Source organism: Ascaphus truei, chromosome 1 (assembly GCF_040206685.1).
Source record: "Ascaphus truei isolate aAscTru1 chromosome 1, aAscTru1.hap1, whole genome shotgun sequence".
NCBI lineage: Eukaryota > Metazoa > Chordata > Amphibia > Anura > Ascaphidae > Ascaphus > Ascaphus truei.
This window is the reverse complement of record NC_134483.1, coordinates 159,404,503-159,426,071: the sequence shown is the minus strand read 5'-3', so window position 1 is coordinate 159,426,071 and position 21,569 is coordinate 159,404,503. Positions and strand designations below refer to the sequence as shown.

Genomic DNA, 21,569 nt, shown 5'->3' with positions numbered 1-21,569 from the left:
GAATAAACCTTAGTTTATTTAACTCTCTGATTCTGCCAGTTATTTGTAATCCCTGTAAAAGTCTTTTCTATCGTGACAATAATGTCTCGCATTCTCTCCCACCCCCCACCCACTCCTTTTCTTACTCTTCTCCTCTCTCATGTGAGGCCTTATTAGTGTTAAATATCTGATGAAACTGCTGCAGAAAAAAGGGGAAGGGAAACACAAAATGATTGTGCCCCTAAAAGAATTCACTAAACTGCACACCACAGCGTGTAAAAGTTAACTTTTAATAGATTTACTTAAACCATATATATTACCAAAGAATAGTGTAAAGTGAATTAAAAATGAATTAAATCAACACTATCAAGCATCCATGTCATCAAATATGTGATTATACTATCCCAATTGACAACCTAATGTTGGTGGGATGTAGAGGACATAAGATGCTGTAAGTCAGGGTATTAACCCCTCTGGAGCAACTGTGAGAACAGATGGTAAGTGTATATATATATACAGGTCAGCAAACAATTATATGGAAAAAATATCCAGCGATCCTACTGCAGTTTATACCATTGAGCGCTTCAGTGATGAGTTGTCAGTGTGTTGAAGTGCAGGTACTTTGAGTGGTAAAACTGACACTCGCAGTAATAATATTGGTGAGTTTACAACATGGTGAAACTGACACTCACAGTATTATTATTAGTGAGTTCACAGCATAAGCTCTGTGAAAACACATGTCATGGAGAGCAGGGATAACAGGCTCACTGACTGTAGAGATAAGTAACCAAATACTGAGGTCTATACACAATGAACCAGGAGACTGCAAACACTACATTAAAACAGCTCCAAGTAGGAGACTGACAACATTGCGCGTCCAACGCGCGTTTCCCTCCAGCAAAGGAGCTTCTTCAGGGACAAAATTTCCCTGCTGCAGGGTTAGGTAGTATGACAAAGTTTGTCCCACCCGTAGCCATATATCCAGATGACATTACAATGGGCTTGAGAGGAGCCCACCTACCCTCCACCCAGGAAACTTGAGGCATAGATTGTTTTTAATAGTACAGTAGGGATTTTTGAGAGCAACCTATTTTAATGCAATTCATTGCTTTAGTACGTGCAATTCTCTTTCCTATAACGCACTTGCCATAAAACGGGAGCACTAATTTGTGTGACTTTATGAGGACCACAGCATGAAGGAAAATCATTTCTAGATTCTCAAGACTAGCGTTGCCTAATTCTTTCCTTTTACAATTACTTCACAATTATTTCCCCCATTCTTACTGATATGGTATGCACTGTTTTGTGATACAATACAGCAATTTTCTTTTTTTAAAGGGGCATTTCCTCTTGCCCGACTCTTGTATTTAAAAATAAATAAATGCAGTAGTTCCCCACATGTATGTCAATGCAATTATCTAAGCTGCTGCTCGATCAGCAAAGATCTGGCTTCTCAGGACACAATATGGCTGCCTATTTCAAAAGAGGACGTGGTGTAGCTTCTTAAATAGTTGCTATAGCACCCCAAGGAAGCTTAATACATTAAGAATCATTAAAAAAAGGGCATAAAGAGAAAAAAAAATGCAGAAAGTATTATCTAATACTACACAACTGATTTATAACAAAAATTATTAAACAAATATAGGATTTTTAATGAAATGCTGCTTTCAATGCTTAGTGCACAAATACAAACAAAAATGAATTACAGTTACATAGTTGATGAGGTTGAAAAAAGACATACCGTACGTGCATCATGTTCAACCCATGCTAAATTTAGACGACAGATACTTTATCCTATATCCGTACTTACAGTATATTGATCAAGAGGAAGACAAACAAAAACCCCAGTGAAATATCATCTAATTATATCTCATAAGGGGAAAAACAAATTCCTTCCTGACTCCAAATATTGGCAATCAGATTACTCCATAGTTCAACATCCTTCCCATGTTTACTTATTTGGTATATCGCTGTATACCTTTCCTTTCTAAACAGATGTCCAACCTTTTTTTGAAGATAGCTGTTGTATCTGCCGTCAGTCTCCATGGGTAATGAATTCTACATTGTAACTACCCTTACTGTAAAGAAATATTTCCTTTGTCGCTGGTGAAATCTCCTTTCCTCCAACCTTAAGGGATGACCCTGTGTTATTTGTACTGCCCTTGGGATGAATAATTATCTTGAAAGCTCCTTGTATTGCCCCCGAATATATTTGTATATAGTTATCATATCCCCTCTTATAAGCCTCTTTTCTAATGTAAACAAATCTAATTTAGCTAGCCTACCCTCATAAGTGAAAATTTCCATCCCCTTTAATAATTTGGTGGCTCTTCTCTGCACGTTTTCTAGGTCCATAATGTCTTTTTTATGGAGCCGTGCCAAAAACTGTGTTCCATATTCAAGGTGTGGTCATAATAAGGCTTTATAGAGGGGCATAATTATATTTACATCCCTTGCAGACATTGCCCATGTAATACAAGATAAGATCTTGTTTGCCTTTGCAGTTACTGCATGACATTGGGCACTATTGCTAAGCCTGCTGTCTACAAGCACTCCTATATCCTTCTCCATCAAGGATTCTGCTAATTTATCCCCATTTAATTTGTACGTTGCCTGTTTATTCTTGTTTCCCAAATGAATAACCTTACATGTATCTGTATTAAACCTCATCTGTCATTTACCTGCACAAGTTTCCAGTCTTTCCCAGTCCTTCTGGAGGGAAATGACATCCTGCTCTGATTCTATTACCTTACACAATTTAGTATCATCAGCAAAGATGAAGACTTTGCTCTCTATGCCAACCTCAAGGTCATTAATAAACAAGTTCAAAAGCAGGGGTCCCAGTACCGATCCTTGAGGTACTCTGCTCACAACTTTAGCCAAACCTGAAAAAGTTCCATTAACGCCAACTCTCTGTTGTCTATCCTTCAACCAGTTTTCATTCTAGACGCAAATATTTTTTACCAAGCCCAACTTTCTTTATTTTGTACACTAACCTTGTGTGGAACTGTATCAAAAGCCTTTGCAAAATCTAAGTAGACCACAGAAACTGCATTACCCAGGTATAAATTCCTACTTACCTCCTCAAAGAAACTAATAAGGTTAGTTTGGCATGATCTATCCTTCATAAATCCATGCTGACTATTACTAATAGTTTTGTTTCCATTAGGTATTAATATTATCCTGTACTATACCTCCTAGTAGCTTCCCCACTATTGAAGTCAGGCTTACAAGTCTGTAATCCCTAGGTTGTGAGCTCGCCCCCTTTTTAAATATAGGCACCACGTCTGCTTTACGCCAATCTTGTGGTACTGAGCCTGTGGAAATGGAGTCCTTGAATATTACATTTAATGGTTTGGCTATTACTGAACTCTTAAGAACTCTTGCGTGCATGCCATCTGGGCCAGGTGCTTTATTTACTTTAATTTTATCAAGGCACCTATGCCTCTTCTTTTCCTCCCCTGTGTGTTTATTTAGCCACTTTGGTTTAGACTTGTTTCTTTTATATTTATTACCCAAGGGTGTACTAATAAATGTGCTTTTCTAACAATGTTTTAAAAACTGCCCATTTATTGTCCAAATTTCACTCTACAAAAACATCACCCCAATTTACTCCTTGTAGATTATGTCTCAGTTTATTAAAATCTGCCTTTCTAAAATGTTAAATCTTTGTTGAACTCACGTAATATGTTTTTGATAATTTATTTCAAATGAGACCATGTATGATCACTGTTTCCCAAATGTTCCTGGACTTCAATATTTGTTATGACTTCTACATTGTTTGATATGACCAAATCCAGTATTGCCCCTCTCCTGGGGGTTCCTCAATAATTTGAGCCATGTAATTGTCTTTAAGCACCCCAAAAACCTGTTTCGTTTTGTTGTAATGCTAATCTCATTGCCCCAGTCTGCGTCTGGATAATAAAATCACTGATTATGCAAACATGGCCTAGATTTGATGCCTTCTTTCTTTTCTACTTTTACCTCCACTGCTAATTTCTATACACAAGGTCTCTACAGTTTCATCATTCCCTTCATAAACATCGTCCCTTATAGGCCCATCGTAGGCTTTAGAGCCGGTTTACCATATAAACATACTCCAGCTCCCCTTCTACAGTATTTGCTCGGTCCTTCCGAAAAAGGGAATAACCCTCTAAATTAACTGTCCAGTCACGAGTTTCATCCCACCATGTTTCAGTAATGTCTATAATATCATTCTGCTCCCTTGTAGCTATTAATTGAAGCTACGCCCATGTTAGATGCCTTAGCAGTGTCATACATCAAATAAGTAGAATCAAATCACCTTTTAACAGTCAATATTGTTACTAAACTTTTGTATGAAAGAATTTCACCCAGAGAAAACCATTTGGAGCACCCTTGGTTTTCGGCACTGTTCATTTCACATATCTACCACACTTCCTACTTACGATTAGAAAATAGTCATATGCACTTCATAATCTAGTCATTGTCTAACAACATGGAACAGGGGGCGCAACCAAAGGGTGCAATGCTGGTCCTTGTCCCACAACGTAATGACGCAGATGGAGGAAGGCTGCTCTCTTACAGAGTCTCCACTCTCTCCCCCGACAATCAGTTTCATTGCTGCAGGGAAGAGCGCAGGGCCTTCTCCCTCGCTCTGCTGTCGACACGGAATAATACATTCTCCCAGTGGTTTACTGCTAATTAAACATACTCACCAGATTTGTGCTTCTTGTGCTTTGTTTTCTTCTTATTAAGATACAATTTGTTTTGGATTTCAGTCTTATAGGATTTGAATGGGGGTGTGTGGACACTGTCACATTTAACCTGCATGTTTTCATTTACAATATCTTTCAATTTCTTCTTTTTCTTTTTCTTTTTTTTCGCCCTCGCCTTGCTGAGCTTCAGCTTTTTCTGGTTTAGTAATGGATGGTCTAAGATAATGTCCCTTGCCACTCGATGGAAAAGGACATCAGAAGTGTCCGTGTGGTTGCCATTGACATGAACTTGGCATGTTTTAAGTGCATTTTCTTTCAACGGGCTGGGATCAGGTTTGACTATCGTTGCCTCTCCATACCTATCCCCATTTTCAAGAATCCTAATTTCCCCCGGACTAAGAGGTTCCCCATAACCAACAACCTCCCCTGGGCTGACAGGTTTATCCATATTTTCCTTACAACAAACGGTTTTCATAGTGTCACAGGGCCGGTGTACGTTAACCTCTTGTTCTTCACTGCTGCAGTTGTCAAAGTGACATTTTGCAGGACAGTCATCATGGCACTCAAAATATTGCTCCAAGCTGGACCTAGGACCTGAAGCTTCCACTTTGTGTCCGACAGATGTGATCTCACCGTTATTTTTGTAAGAGTACTTACATTTAGCTCTTTCCAGTTTGATCCTGGGCGTCCTTTTTATCTGAATGGGCGGGATTGGAAATTCAGGGGCTTGAAGTGGTCTCTGTTTGTACACACGGACATCCGCTCCGCAGAATTGAGGGAAGTGAATGTATGCATTTTCCTGGGCATCGTAACCTAAGATCACCTCTCTACATTCATGGATAGGCTGCCCGAGCACAGAGTCTTGGACTTCGCTCTGTGTTTCATAAACAAAGTCACAGAGTCCCTTCAGCAGCCAAACCTTTTGATAGAATGGTAGCTCGTGAAATGCTTTTTGTTCAAGTGGGTTGACTTCACCAAGAACCTTAAAAAACTGAGAGGAGAGACCTAGCTTCTCTGCACACCGATCAGGCTTCTCGGCCTGCCCCACAACGGTATACCACTGTTGTACCTTCTGCCTAAGTGCTGCTTCCCAAACTCTGTAAGGGAGGGTTGGTCTTCGATGTAAAGTCGGTCTGCGATGTGGGGGGCTTAATAAAGAAGTAATTATCTTGGACAAAAATACATTGCACTGAGGCATCAACAAACAGCGTTCCAACTCATAAAAGACTATTTCAGGCAGGTTTAAAATTTGTTGTGCTAAGCAAAGAAAATGACCGATGGCTGGGATTTCCCACATTGTCTCCATAGATGTAGGCAGAGCGAGTGCCAGGAGGCTCCTATCCCATTCTTCCACTTCCTTCTGGCTTGCTTCTTCTGCTTCCTTCCTTTCTTGTTCTCTGAGCCTAACGAAAACACAAAATAGTAATATTAAATCAGCTGAGGAGGTATTTCAGCATCCTCTCCAGATACAGACAGTGTAGCATCATTTATTGTTTGGCGCATAATTGAAGAAGAAATAATGAATTAACATCAGTTGCACATAAGAGAGAGAACCAAAAACATATAGCTGTCTGAGCTAATTTAGTGAATAAAGAGATACAGATGTGAAATACAAAACTAACTAAAAAACTCTCTACCAGCGCTTGATCCAAGTGATGAACTAATTGATGTGATAACAACAATAGTGTGATTACATATGCAGCCAAGGGGGCAATAAACAATGGATTGTTCCAATCCAATACCAAAAAATACAAATACAAAGAATGTCCCCGGCGCAAAGTGTGGTGATGATAATTACAGTACCATATCAAAAGACAGTCCTGGTTGAAAAGTCAGTCCTGATGGTAGAAAGTTTCATCAACAATTTGAGGTAGATTTTCCTCTGGGCGTAGTCCCCTTATAATGTCTGCAAATACAGATAGAGAAAAAACACCATTGCGCAGTATACAGACTCAATTGCCCCAACCTGAAGAGGAAAATCCCTACTTACAGGATATTCTCTTGTTCATTCGGGGGAGAGGATCTGTTCTTCGGCTGTTGCGGTGTATGCTGCTCCTGGGACAACGAAGACCGAGTTGAAGAGAGCCACCTTAGAAACCACGAGGGGTCCGTAGGAGATCAAGGTGGAGGAAGAGAGCCAAAGAACAGATCCTCTCCCCCGAATGAACAAGAGAATATCCTGTAAGTAGGGATTTTCCTCTTCAGGTTGGGGCAATTGAGTCTGTATACTGCGCAATGGTGTTTTTTCTCTATCTGTATTTGCAGACATTATAAGGGGACTACGCCCAGAGGAAAATCTACCTCAAATTGTTGATGAAACTTTCTACCATCAGGACTGACTTTTCAACCAGGACTTTCTTTTGATATGGTACTGTAATTATCATCACCACACTTTGCGCCGGGGACATTCTTTGTATTTGTATTTTTTGAAAGAGATACAGATATTTGAATCAGACCTATTTGTTATAGGTTCTAACGAGTAGTACCTGAGGAATGCAGAAGGATAAGGGAGGAGTCGATTCTGTGAGCAAAGGAGGAGGATAGGTATTAATTTGACAAAAACCCAAAGTATGTGTTGTATTGGCAAACGTAAGATCTACATCCTTTAGATATTTGATGTACAGTTAGTATTAGAAGCCACTAAAGAGGCCGAACCAAATGGTGCTTACAGCACATGGCAACATTTTTATTAATAGTATTTGTTCTTCTATATAAAGATGTAGTATACACAGCACATTACACAACATTTCACAGTCACAAAAGCTGTCTGCCCCAAATCGCCTCCACTCTAACTTCCGTGCCAGAAGCACAGGGTAATTACGTGAAATGTTCAAGATCGTAAGAGCTGCCATAGGAATTCATCCAACTCAAAACACAGGCCCTTATCAGTAATCCCCCTGCTTCCCGTCAAGCATTTTGAAACATCAGTAGCTAAAATAAAAGTTCAAACAAACAGCAGAGCTTTGCAGGCGCCACAAGGGTATTAAGAAGTGGCGAGTGCAGACTTGGGGATATGTTTAGGGGTAAAAGCGGCCACAAAATACATTGCTTTACTCCTCAGCTGCTGCTCCATTTGGATGCCTTGAATCTAGTCATGTTACTGTCAGACTAGCCCATGCTCATGAAGCATTCTTGAAGGTACTTGATTGAAGCCATTCCCTGGAAAAAGGGTGAGCAACCCACTACTGCCCTCTCACACAGAAAAGGGCTATATTAAACCTGTTAGCACCATGTTGGAGATATAAGAGCATCAAGTTTCCAACGGTTTTCATTTTATGGGGAAAGGAACAGAAGATCGTTATAAAACCATGTTATTTTCTCAAGTCTGCGGCCTAATAAAATTTACTTTGCAACCCCTGCTTATACCACAAAACAGAATACCTGGAAATTCACTATATGTAGACAAGAAAGAACATACTACTAATATTCTACTTAATATATGCAAAGTGCTTGTACCAATATGTTAGTTAACTACTGTATTAGGAAATATGTATTTTAGGAGAGGCCGAATAATTGATCGAGAAGACTGTTAGGGGAGAAGGATTAAGGAGAGAGGGAATGGAGAAGAGTTTAACACAAATTATAGACTATAGCTGGTAAATTTTGGGCATTATTGAAATCCCTGCTCTCTGATTGGATAATGTCCGGAATTTTAACCAATCAGTAATGGCCCGGAATTTTTGGCACCCTGCCATATTTTTCAGCCAATCCGCTTTCAGTTCTCATTCACAAAGAGTGAGATCAGCTCTTAGACAGGGGAGGTGATTGGACAGGAGGCAGCAGCTGGAGTGGTTTTGTGGATTTAGAGGTGGCAGAGCCTGTTTTGTTGGGTTGTATGTGTCTCTGCAGTGTGTGTTTTGTGGGTGGAGGGGTGCAGAGTGTTTTGTGTGTGTCTGCAGTGTGTGGGTTTACAGGGGGGCTGCAGTGGGTGTAGAGGGGGGCTGTTGGTGTGTGCTTTGTGGATGTAAAGGGGGCAGCAGTCTGTTTTGTTGGTGTGTGTCTGCAGTGTGTTTTGTGGGTGAAGAGGGGGGCTGCAGTGTGCAGTGTGTGTGTGTGTGTGTGTGTGTGTGTGTGTGTGTGTGTGTGTGTGTGTGTGTGTGTGTGTGTAGAGAGTGGAGGAGGGCTGCAAAGTGTGTTTTGGTGTGTGTCTGCAGTTTTGTGGGTTTACAGTTGGCTGCAGTGTGTGTTTGTGGGTGTAGAGGAGGGCTACTGTGTGTGTGTTGTGAGTGTAGGGGGTGGAGGAGAGCTGCAGTGTGTTTTGTGGGTGTAGAGGAAGGTGTTTTGTGGGCTAGAAGGAGGGGCTGCTGTGTGTGTGTGTGTATATATATATATATAGAGGGGGCTGTGTGTATGTACAATTTCCTTTTAATAAACTTGCAGTAACAGCATAAGAATTTAGACAATCATGCTGATAAAAATCAATAAGACTACAAAAGTCTATCTTTTATGAAAAATGTAAAAAACAAAAAATAAGCCTACATTTAGCCTATAATAGTAATAATCCCCTCAAAACAGGGCACTACTGGCCAATAATGCCTTGGCTGGATGAGTTGAAGGCCCGCGGCGAAGCCGAGGGACTTTAACCCAGCCAGGGCATTATTGTCCAGTAATGCCCTGTTCTGAGGGGATTATTAATTAAATATTCTCCAGCATGGGGAAGCAACTTCTGAGCATATTGAATAAGGCCAATAAGTCTAAGGCCAGCAAGCAGATTAAATAGGGAGAGAATAAAAGAGCCAATGGAAATGCAAGAGGTTACGAGATAGTGAAAATACAGGTGTTGGGATACAGAGGAGAACATCTATATTACATTTCCTAAAAAATGCAATAGGAATTTGAAAATATTTGTGTAGGAATGATGGGAGTCAAAAAGAAAAAGAAATGTAGAGGAAAATCTGGGCACTATCAGAACAAATATGGCAATTAAAGTAAAAAATACCAGTAAAATAGAAAACGTGAAAAAAAGGACAAGAGGTTTAGATAAGAAAGTCCAGCTGGTCACAGCTGATCACACCATAAGAGAATTTGACTTCTACAATTATACATTTTTTTTAGGAATACTTCACTGCTTTAAATGTCATGCAACACAACCTTTGTTTCTGTTTCCTTTGCACAGTGTTAAAAGCACGGATTCGACAGATCCATTGATCACGGACTTGTGGAGAGACCCTGGCTAGCAGTTTGTTACCCACTTCTTAAAATGGCTCAACACTTGTAAGAGCAGAACATGTAAGGGAGGAAAGAAGAATTTTTAACATATATTTATATGAGTAACTGCAACTTTTATTAAAACACGTGCTTTTTGTAGCTTCCTGCTGGCTGTATTACCTTTTTTCTTCCTTTGCTCTTAGCTGTTCTTCTTGTCTTAAGACCTGCACCATGATAGACTCCACTGGCCCCATGTTTAAGCTGGCCAGACTTCTTGTTGTGGATCTCCGTCGAGTTGAAGTGCATGTTGCCCCTTTGTCAGCCTTTAGCTCGTAACGCCCCTGGGATGTCACAGCGATCGATGTTTTAGCTCTTAAGTTCCTTAGAGACAAACAAAGGGAAAGCAGGTTAAGGGAAGTTAAAGATCTGAGCAACCAGACAAGACACGAGCTAAAAATTGTACACACAATACAAATTTGGAATATAGAGCAGCATTATGTGTTTCTTACAAACTAATACAAATATATGACCAGTTTTAGCCATTTAGCAATGCATTTTAAAACCCACCAGCAGTCATGCGGTTAGAGTGATAACTTCTCTAATATGTCAATTAATGATACAGGCCCTGTCACACATCTCTTTACCAGGGATAATCATTTAGTAAGGGTTTAAGGCCCAAGAAGTCTGTTTTTCCCCCACTCCAAGTTCATATTTTAATTTTAAGAGTTATATATAACATTTCTGAAAATTATTTTACAAAAATGTAAAAAAAAAAAAAAATAGGTTCAACATGGAATTTCCACAGTAGAAATTTCATAACTTAACTCAATAATACATAACCTTTTTTAATTTATATGAATAACATTCGATTATTACTAGGGATGCCGGGTGTCCCGTTTTGCAACAGACAGCCCGGTAATTTCCCCCTGCGTCCGGTATAAAATGAAAGGTAATACCGGACATGTATGTGTCTGATATGATCGCTCTCTGAACGCAGGGTGGATGCGGGGGGACCTTATACATGTGTGGTTCTCGGATACTTGGGCTCAAAAACCAGGATTCTGGGGAACACTATGTAGCCCCGATGTAATTCACCTCGCAGACCCACAAAATCATGCCTGCATGCCGGCGAGAATTACAGGACTACCGGTAACTTTGTCCCCTAAACTCCTGCAAACAAGACAAATACATGTAGACCCAAATATCCCACCTAAAACACCCACTCCTGAAATCCCATGTTTACCGGATAAGGGGAACATGTAAAACCCCAAACAGGGGTCAGCAACATTTTATAGAGATTTTAACTCTAGTTGCCCCCCAATATCTACCTTTAACCTCCCACTCCCAAAGTCCCAGTCTTGCATCTATTTTCTATAAGGGACCCTAACCACCCATGGCATCCCTAGTTTATAATCCTGCAGGGGACAATATAATGGGAACAGAATTACAGGGCAACACAGTAATGTACATTATTAGACCCAAGAGCTGACACTCTCAGCTCTTGACACACGTTTTTTAGGGGCAGCCAGCCAGGCTTCACCTTTATTATGAAGGCCGGCTACCCCCTATCGTCACAGGGATATTGTTGGCTTCAGTGACGTAAGGAGAAAAAATGAAGGAGTCATTGAGCTCTATTACAGGAGGTACAGAAAATGGAAGAATTAGTGGAGTAGGCTTCATCGTAAGGAAAAGATTGAGAAACAACATAGTGGAATATGAAAGCTCATTGGAAAGAGCAGCCAGAATCATCATTCCGTTCACAAAGAGATACAGGCTTTAAACAAACCAAGTGTGTGCGCCAACATAAAGTCACACAGATAATGAGGTGGAAGAATTCTATCATGACATCAACCAACTTAACAACAAAGGAGATTGTCACCTCGAGGTCCCTATAAGAGATATCAATACAAAGATTGGGGTCCACCAGAAGGACAAAGTATAAGTTAGTACAGGGGTGCGCAAACTGGGGGGTGAGATTGTCTGCGGGGGGCACAGGTTTACTACAGAGGGTGTTACAGTCCCTCCTCGCTGCCAGGCTCACTTCGCACTGTGACGCGTCAGCCAGCAGGGGCTACAATAGGATTGTGATCCCGTGCAGCGACGTGTCACGTGGTGCACCAGGGAGCCAATCAAAGGCCAGGTATGTGACATCATCATTTACAAACAGCTCAGAGCAACAGAGCAGAGCAGCTCAGAGCAACTTTGGTTTAGAATCCACCATTCACTGCTGAATAGATTAAATGTGTGATTACTGCAGCTGACATGCAAATGAGCTGGCTGCTTTTACCTTTTTCTTTAAATAGTATTTCTATTGAAGAGCTGAGCGTTACAGAAAATAAGACCAATAAACTGGGGGCTGAGCTGGCGTCGTGGGCCCGCCCCCATCATGGCCGCACCCAACTGTTTTGACTACTCCCCCACGCCTAAAACCGATCCCTGCAGACTGCAGATCGCGGTGAAGTGCCCTGCACGCGCCGCCAGGATGCAAGGCGGGCGCGCCAGCGCGTGCACTGGGGCCTTAGCCTAAGGTGATGACCGATACATACGACTATTGCTACTGGATGAAGCTACATGACTGGAGTGTGACCTTTTAGCAACCCTGACACAACGAACACTGCATCACAGCAACGCCTGGAGGACAAATGATAGCATATGGTGAAAGCATAAATCATGCACCTTTGCTTTACTTTTTTTTTAAAGTTACATTTTCCTATTTTTTGATGTCTTTATATATGTACGGTGTCTGTAGGCTTAGCACTGACTAGAAAATAAGCCCAAATCCCTTTCCACAAGTTGCAGAACAGGCTCTAGTTGTGACTAGAATTAAGTAGCATGAAAAATAGACACTGATTAAGGCAGCAATCCGTGCTGTGGTACTCCAATCAATATGACCTAAAAAACACTAAAAACGAATCCCTGTATAAGACACTTTGGCTACACCTAAACAGTCCACAAAAAAAGAATATTAAAAGAGAAGCCATCTCGCACTTTTCATTATTGCGCGGCATCATCATGTTTGCTCATCGCTTTCGCTGCTAAAGGAATGGGTGGCAGGTCCCTCTCTCCGCAAAAGTGCCATTATGTCGGTCCGTTAATAAATTCAGATGTATGTTTGTAACATATCTTACGCTATGTACATTAATGGCGCTATATAAATAAAGACATATACATACATACATACATACATATGCTGATCTGGATCTAAATAGAAGCCTCATGCACTGAAATGCTTGGGAAGCTGCAGGCTGCAGGAGAGCTAGATGACCTGAATTTTGAAAGGGCTTCGGGGCTTTTTGAGGGGCAGTTTCAGTTGACTTGGTTTTAGTGGTATTTGTTTTTAGTTAAACCTCTTATTGGATAGAAAGCAATAGACTTGTTAATGGCAAGGTATAGATATCAGAGGTTTTAGGAATGTATTAATTCAGTGCTTATGGATTGCTATTAAAGCTGCAGTTGTCATTTTTTTTTTTTACTTCCAATAGTTTCATGTGGGCAATCTCTAATTACCTAAAGAACTGCATAGCTGCCGGTCAATTCGTTCTCCGTCTATTGATCGGCAAAGTTTGGCGACATCTTTAAATATGGGGAATGTAAATCGTTGCTATAGGAACAAGCATGCTTGTTAAAATTGAATACAAGAAAATTGGTCTTTCAAAGTTGTTTTTTTAAAAACAGAAAATGCTAAAAGTATTTTTTCTTACTACAGAACTGATTCATTAAAAAAAAAACACATGCAGGATATTGACTGAACTGCAGCTTTAAGTGAATTGACTGCTGCAGTCTTCACCTCCAATGTGTCTTTATTGTGGGGTTTACTGTTTTGGGGGAAGTGGTAGGGAAATAGCCCTCCTGTGGTCAAAGAAGAGAGAAAGCACTTTGATTGTGGAAGGGGAGAGCCGATTCAACTCACCAAATGTATATCACTTTGGTGTACGGAAGAATTGAACTTTCAAGTAAGACAAAAGATGTTTAGAAGGACCTGAGGTTGATTCATTGCCATGCAACCAGACCTTTAACAAGTTGCAGGCACTGAAGTATGTAGAAGTATGTATATCTTTATTTATATAGCGACATCAATGTACACAGCGCTTCACAGCAGTAATACATGAGACAATAGAATAACACATAATGGGAATAAGCGCTTCATACATAAAAGTAACATTAGGAAAAGGAGTCCCTGCCCCGAAGAGCTTACTATCTAAGTGGTAAGTAGGGAGAACGTACAGACAGTAGGAGGGCGTTCTGGTAAGTGTGTCTGCAAGGGGCCCAGGTCGATGTATGAGGTGTATAGTGACAACCATGGAACTACCCATATGCTTCATTTGTCCATCACGCTTGGTAAAGGAGACGTTTCTATACAGCAATAGCACTGTCACATACATCAATAAATAGAATTATGCAATATATGTCTGCTTAAATTTGACAAGGAGATGGTGCTTATTTCACTTAACAACATAGATGTATCTTTTTACCCTTACAGTATGTTATGGCAGTTCATCTTAATAAAATATGAGATGCATCATCAGGTGCCAGAGCTATGTCCATATTTCATAGCACTGTGCCAATAAAAGGTACAAAGAAACCTCCCCAAAATAAAATAGCTAACAGGAGATGAAAACAACGAAACAAACACATTTGAAGACTTACTATCTGCAAGTCAAGCAAACTAGGAAACAGTAGAATAAGTGTAGAACTGGGCCTTACTATCTGCCTCCCCGAGTGCACTGACAAGGTCAGGCACCAATTGCACTGAATAAATGACAATATTCCTGATTCTAGTCATTCCTGATTCATAAAAGACCGTATAACCTTTTGCAAATTGACTACTTATAATAATTATATATTTGACTATATAAATTATACAATTGACTATATTTTGAACAGCACATTGTCTGCATTTGAACTGCAAACTGCCTGTGTTGGTCTTTCTATTTTTCATCACTTTCAATTATTTATCTACAGCTATTGTAAACTGTGTTCCCCTTCCCCCCCCCCTTTTTTTTTGGAATCCCCACTATTCATTTATCTATTCCATGGCTCATCAACCAGTTTTCCGAAACGGCCAGATCAGAAACTATTTGGGTGTAGAAGGGCCATCAGCTTATTAACATGTACTTGTAGGTACATTTAAAGACATGCAAATGATTATATTTTGCCAGCATGTATAACATTGGTATCAAATATATTCATATTACCTTAACTTACAAGTGTACTTGGCACAAATTGCACTTGGGTCCTGCTAATTTCATACTAATTGCTCGGACAGCTGAGAGTCCAATTTTGCCCACAGGCAACAGCCCTAATCTATTGTATTTTTTTGTTGTTGTTATCCTTACAGACAATGGTTTTAACTCTGTCTGTGTTACAATAACAACTCTTTTTCGGATTTGCTCAATACTCACCCCTAAACTTTTGCCGCATGTTACCTTATGGTCATCATTCATTAAATATTATTCCTTGATCGTCTATCACCACGTCAGCACTAATATCATGCATGTCACAGCATGGTAACCACTTGTTTACAATGCCAGACATCTGACACCGACTTCCTGTTTTTTCCAGACTGCGATACATCCTAACCTCCCATGTGTCCATTTGGAAAATAATTCTGGTCGGGTCAATTTCACACTTTTGCCTCTCAGCAGCTTTTTTGATCTCCTATTTTTTTTATTCATAAATGTGCAGCTTTCCGTTATTTGATTGACTTAGTAAAGTAAATGAAAACATAAAAACGTATCAAACAAAAACAAACAACCCATTAATGATCATCCAAAACACATCAGTTTCTCCTGATAAGAATTGGGGAGGCACGTTTCTACAACGGTCACTTAGGCCCGTAATATAGTGTGTGCGGCCGTGCGCGCGTGCCTGTGCGAATGTGCGTGCACGTGCCGCACACTTTTTGTGCTGTGAGCGACACAGTGAGGTACTTTGTGTTTGTGTGTGTGTGTGTGTGTGTGTGTGTGTGTGTGTGTGTGTGTGTGTGTGTGTGTGTGTGTGTGTAATAAATACGTTTATAATAAATAAATACGTTGGTAAGAATAAATTATTTATTAACATTGTACATACACACACACACATTTCAGCGGCGATAGCAGTGCAAAATCTTTATTTTCCCCATCTTCTCCCCTGTCGGCCGGCTCCACGCTCACTCTGTGCGCGCGCGGTCCTATTATAGGAAGGCTGACTAACCACAGCCAACTATAACTGCCACGCGCGCGCACGGCGGAGCAAGCGCACCCTCTATAGAACAGCCCTAAGGCTGGAGAAGTGCTGCAGAATCAAACATGAACCTCATCCCTGGCCAGTTATCAGCAGGACATAACTGGGAGGTAGTATGAAAGCTAAAGAGCTTATTCTATATTCAATGAAGCGGACCAATTGGGGTGTTTTCGGACGAAATTCTCCATTCACTTCAACACACGATCACACGCTATGATGCACACACACACACACACACACACACACTGACAAAGTGACTCCCTGCCAGACTGTCAGAATACAGAGCGAGGTAGGGCAGCCCCAGAGCGCTCCATCTTGCTCTCATTCCCCTCTACTCGCTCCGATCTGGCCTGTCCCCTACCCTGCACTGTATATCAGGGGCTGGAAAAATCCCGGGCACTTAAAATGTGCCATGTGGAGTCTCTGTTGCGGCGCCACACAAAGCATGATGGGTTGCGCAGTGACTGACAGAGGTGGGGTGGGGGTGGTTGGATCGGAGCTCTCATAGTCTGGGGGGGGGGGGCCGGAGTGTGTGTGCCAGTGAGGGTGTGTGTGTCACAGATATACACCGATACCGACACACACACGAACACATAAGCCCTCTTCCCTGTCGAGAGCTCTAAGTGTAATTGCGCTGGGACAGCCTTCCCCCTGCTGAACAAATTTATGGCTCCTAAAAAAATAAAATCTGCCTGGCTCCTTCGGCTTTCATATTTTTGTCCACTCCTGTGAAAATATAATAATATATATCTTTTTATGTATGTATTTGAGCTTACAAAGAAGTGCAGCTACAGGTTGGCACAATGGAGTCATAATGGAAGCGTAATGCCACGGGGACCACGCAGCCCATTGCAAAACAATGCCACTGCCAGCCCATCTATCACTGAGCAGATTAACACATTTCCTATGCCTGGTTTAACATCAAGCCCCATCTATTGACATCTAGATGCCTTGGGCTGCGCTTATAGTGCCTGGCGACGCGACGTCGCTCCAAAACAAATGCATTGTCGCCGTCGCTAGCGCTTATAGTAAGTCGTTTTCAGAGGCTGCCGCCACATGTGGCAGCCTCTGAACCAATCAATGGCCAGGTCGCTAGCGACGTCGCTGCAAAGCGAAATTCAACTTTCGCGGGTGGCGACGGTGACGTCATCCGTCGCGTCGTCGACACTATACGCGCAGCCTAAGTTTTGTATATTGTTTTCCAGCTCTGCCTACACTTCCCTAACAAAATGGTACAGGTAAGGCTTCGTCCATGGTTCTTGCTGGCGCGCTGAGGCTGAGGGAAAGCGGGTGCTTTCCCTGGCCTTAGACAGCGCGCCGTCCGTGGGCGTGTCGGCGGGCGGGCCAGTAACGTCACGGAGCTGGTTCGCCCTCATTGGGCGAACCGCTCACGTGACTGGCCCTGCGCTCCGGCAAGCGTGAAGATTTAAAAATTTCCCAAGACCTACGCTTCCGCGCGCTTGCGGAAGCGTAGGCGAGCCCCTACTGAAGCCGCTCTCATTGCGACTGTAGGGGCTCAATGCCGAGCGGAAGCGCGCCTCCGCCCGCAAGCACTAAACATGGACGCGGCCTTATATAGATCAGTGAAGCAATAAAATGAGCAATCTTATCCAAAATGTGTTTATAATACAATGTAACCTCCAATATAACATTCCAATTTTTTGTTTATTCACTTAAAGCTGCAATTCCCCCAGAAGCCTATATGAGATGAACTCATTGAATGTTAGTATCTTATACCCCAAGAATGTCCTGCTTTTAAAAAAATTAAATTCTAGTGTTAAAAAAAAAAAAAACCCATTATGTTAATTCCAAGCTACTGCGGTTACCATGGTAACCTGCAGACTGCACTGGGCTCTGGGGAGAGCGCCATTTTAACCTCCCGAACACTTCATGTTTCTCTTATGTCTCCTGAGCGAAATAAAACCAGTGTAGGAAAGATCAAGACGAGATTTATTTTGTAAAGTCGGTAAAACAGAATGCAAAAAAAAACAAAATGGCGATCAGCGTGGACTCCTGCTTCAACCCCTTGAGTTCCCCATGATGTAGCCTAATATGGAGCGCTAAACGCAATCTGGCAGGCAGAACGCAAGAGGAGAACGGCCTCTTCCCTGATTCGCGTCATCGGCGATACCGCAATGACGTGATCGCTAAGCGCTGAACGTAAGCGCTAAGCACGACAAACACAAAATTGTTTGTCTTCTGGAGAATCGGTCGCACGCTATATGGGCGGTCTCAAAGAGAAGAGGTCTGTTGTTTGCGCCGCACGTGCCTTCGCTGCCACTATAATGGCGGCCTAAGTCCACGCAAGCAAGCGCGTGCAGTGGTTGTTTTTACAAAGGTGCAGGAACCCTAAGCAATAAATATTTACTGTATCATATTTGTAGTAATCTACAATGAAGAATGCAGCTTAAAATAAGGAAATGTGGACAGCTCTTGAAAAATCACATTTTGCCGGCTACCAGTTTTCGCAACGGCGACGTCCCTCCGTCGCTGCCGCGCGCACTATGAGTGCACACGGCGGCAGCAATGCATTTGTTTTCGGGCGACGTCGCGTCGCCGCCACTATAAGCACGGCCTTAGGATGCCTTCAACTAACCAGGACGGCACCAGAGAGCACATTATAACAGGACTTTATTATAGCATTTATAGAAAAATGTTGTGAATCAAATTTAAAATAATAGAAGCAAATCATTTTCACCTGTCACTTTGATAACACCGACTGCAAATGTTGCACTAGTAAAATGCAATGCGATTTCAATATTTTATTTCAGTTTCTCAACAGGGACTTTTCTAACCTCTCAATATTGAAAAACGTAAGTGTTTGACCCACTCACTGACAGAGATGAGTGCCACGCAATGGTCTATAGACCACAGAGCTAGGCAGTGGCCAAAGTGTGATGATACGGAGGGCTGGGAGGGGGTAAGAAGTACCACTACTTTATTTTATTTACAGGTTCACAGTACAACTGCTTTTTTTTTACAGACCAACTGAATTTGTTTTGCGAGGCTCGGCTTTCCCTTTCTAAGCATCAATATTGTTCGCATTTTTCTAAAACATGGAGCAAATGAAGCTTCCTCCCCTCCCCCCAGCTTTGATACATTCCGAATTGTTGACATCGGGCACAGTAAAGCCATTGTGATTAATGGAGTTTGGTAGCTGAAAAGAGCAATGGTACAGCCGGTACTCACCGGGAGAGCAGGGCCAGCTTCTGCTCCAGCATCAGCTCCAGTTTTTGGCCTTGTTTGGAGAGCCAATGATCAACCCCGTGCAGAAGGTAGCATCCCTCCAGCATCATCCTAAAATCAGCCACGAACTCCCCAATCCCCTGGTACTGGCCCGAGGAAAACTTCTCCTCCATCTTCAGCAGTGACATGGGTCCTGGCACTGTGCTGTCCTGCCCTTCCACTGGATCGGCCACTCTTATGTCCTCTGCAGCTGGCACCAACTTGCTGCAATCCAACAATCCTCCCTGCATTTCCCTTTCATGGCTTGCTGGCACACTGCTTTGCCCCTGACTGTCCACGGTTGACACCCCGGTGCACTTCACCCCTTCTGCATTTGGGACCCACACACTCCCATCAGCAACCAAGTCTGACTCCCTGATGCATCCTTCATCCTCTAGCAATGGTCCTGCAGCCCCTGTCCTACACACATCATTTATCAGTCCCACATCATCTGCACCCTCCATACCAGGCAACCCAATACCCACTGCATCTACCATACCAGGCACATCAATACCCCCTGCATACTCCATGTCTGGCATAATACCCCCTGCGCCCTCTAGCTCGGTCACAGTAATATCCCCTGCCACACCACTACCCCCATCCAGCTGCTTATTGCCCATAAACTCCTCCACCTGTCCTTTTGCCACACTGTTGCCCCCCTCATATTTCAGACCTGGCTCCTTTATGCCCCTCTGCTCCTTCCCACAGCCTATCACTCCCTTACCTCTTATCTCCTCCCCCAGGCCTGGCACAGTATTGCCCCTCTCCTCCTCCCCCAGGCCTGGCACAGTATTGCCCCTCTCCTCCTCCCCCAGGCCTGGCACCCTCTTGCCCCTCTCCTCCTCCCCAAGGCCTGGCACCCTCTTGCCCCTCTCCTCCTCCCCAAGGCCTGGCACCCTCTTGCCCCTCTCCTCCTCCCCAAGGCCTGGCACCCTCTTGCCCCTCTCCTCCCCTGGGCCTGCTGTCACCCTCTCGCTTCCCCGCTCCCCCCCGGCCTCCTCCCCGGGTCCAGGCCGCAGGAAAGGCTGGCAGAGGCCGCGGTTCTTGCCCAGCAGGAAGTGGCAGAGGATGCGGTATCCGTGTCTCAGCTCCGGGCTCATCTCCTGCACCCAGACCCCGGATCGGGCCTGAGCCATCCTCACCCATCCGCCGCCTTGCTCCTCCAACACCCGGCCCGGGTCACCTTCTTCTGAGCCAGGGCCGGCCCGGTTGCCACAGACGCCCCCCTCCTCCTCCTCTTCATCATCCTCCATACACCGATCAATGCTGCTCAATACCCGATCACCATGAGAGAGGGCAAAGGGGTGCAAGGTGCGAGGAGGGGGGAGGTCCTTTTACCCCACACACCCTCCCCCCCAAAATTGTAAATAAATAAATATATATATATATCTTCTTGAAATGCAAAATCCTCCTGCAGAAATGAGCGGTGGGGGTGTTGGGATCCAGAAATGCAGCAAAAGAAAGAAAAAAGCACGGGGAAAAGTAAATAAATAATGATATTAGGGATGAACGAGAAATAATAATAATAAATAATACAGGATGGGGGGGGGGGGGGGGGGGGACTACGGCGGCCCCCAGGAGGCCGGGGTGTTAGAGATGGGGTGGGGGGGGTGTATGTGGGTACCTAACACTTCCCCCCTCCCAGCCTCCTTCTTCAGCTCCCTCTCTCTGCTGAGAGGAGGATAATAAAACAAAAGGAGGGTATATAAGGTGTGAGAGAGGACCCCAGCCAGCACCTTCCTCTTGCAGTGACACAGACAGGGAGGTGGAGACAGGCCGCACGCAGCTCCTCCTCCTTGTCCTCACCACCAGCGCTGCACAGGCCTCTGAGTCCCTGTGTATGTCTCTATGAAGTCTCTATGAAGTCTCTATGTATCAAGGCTAAAGTGCTGCATATGTATGAAACCAAAAAAATCCTATTGCTCCCAATGTTTTTTTCCCCCCCTTTTTATGAAGGTGGTGATACCTTTTAGTGAAACCATCAGTTCTTCATAGATGCAATTACAGACAGTCCTCGGTTATCCGTCACAATGCGTTACTCAAAATGGCGTTGGATAGCGAAACGTTGTAAAGCGAAACACGTTTTCCCATAGGAACACTGTTTAAATGAAAGGTTCCGTTCCTGAAGGCATTTTTAATGCTAAAATACACGAAATATTTTACGCAGACAATAAGATATGCAGCACACACATAAATTATATAGTGCATATACATAAACAACTTTGCAAAGCGTCGTAAGAGCGTTGGATAAGCCGTTTTGCCGTTGTAAAAATGAACATAGGTATGCATTGCACAGTG

The 21,569-nt window shown here is 43.0% G+C and overlaps 1 protein-coding gene across 1 annotated transcript in view; it reads right to left on the bottom strand.

The window, feature by feature from the left end:
- The window catches only part of BRD10 (bromodomain containing 10), a 43,100-nt gene extending 22,044 nt beyond the window's left edge, over positions 1-21,056 (bottom strand). Inside the window, exons 1-3 of the mRNA XM_075596606.1 lie at positions 19,236-21,056; positions 10,005-10,205; positions 4,677-6,079 (exon numbers count right to left, since the gene is read on the bottom strand). Of these exons, the coding sequence (XP_075452721.1) occupies positions 4,677-6,079; positions 10,005-10,205; positions 19,236-20,524 (2,893 nt within the window). The 5' untranslated portion in view covers positions 20,525-21,056. The remainder of the gene's footprint in view (positions 1-4,676; positions 6,080-10,004; positions 10,206-19,235) is intronic.
- Positions 21,057-21,569: the final 513 nt, after the last annotated feature.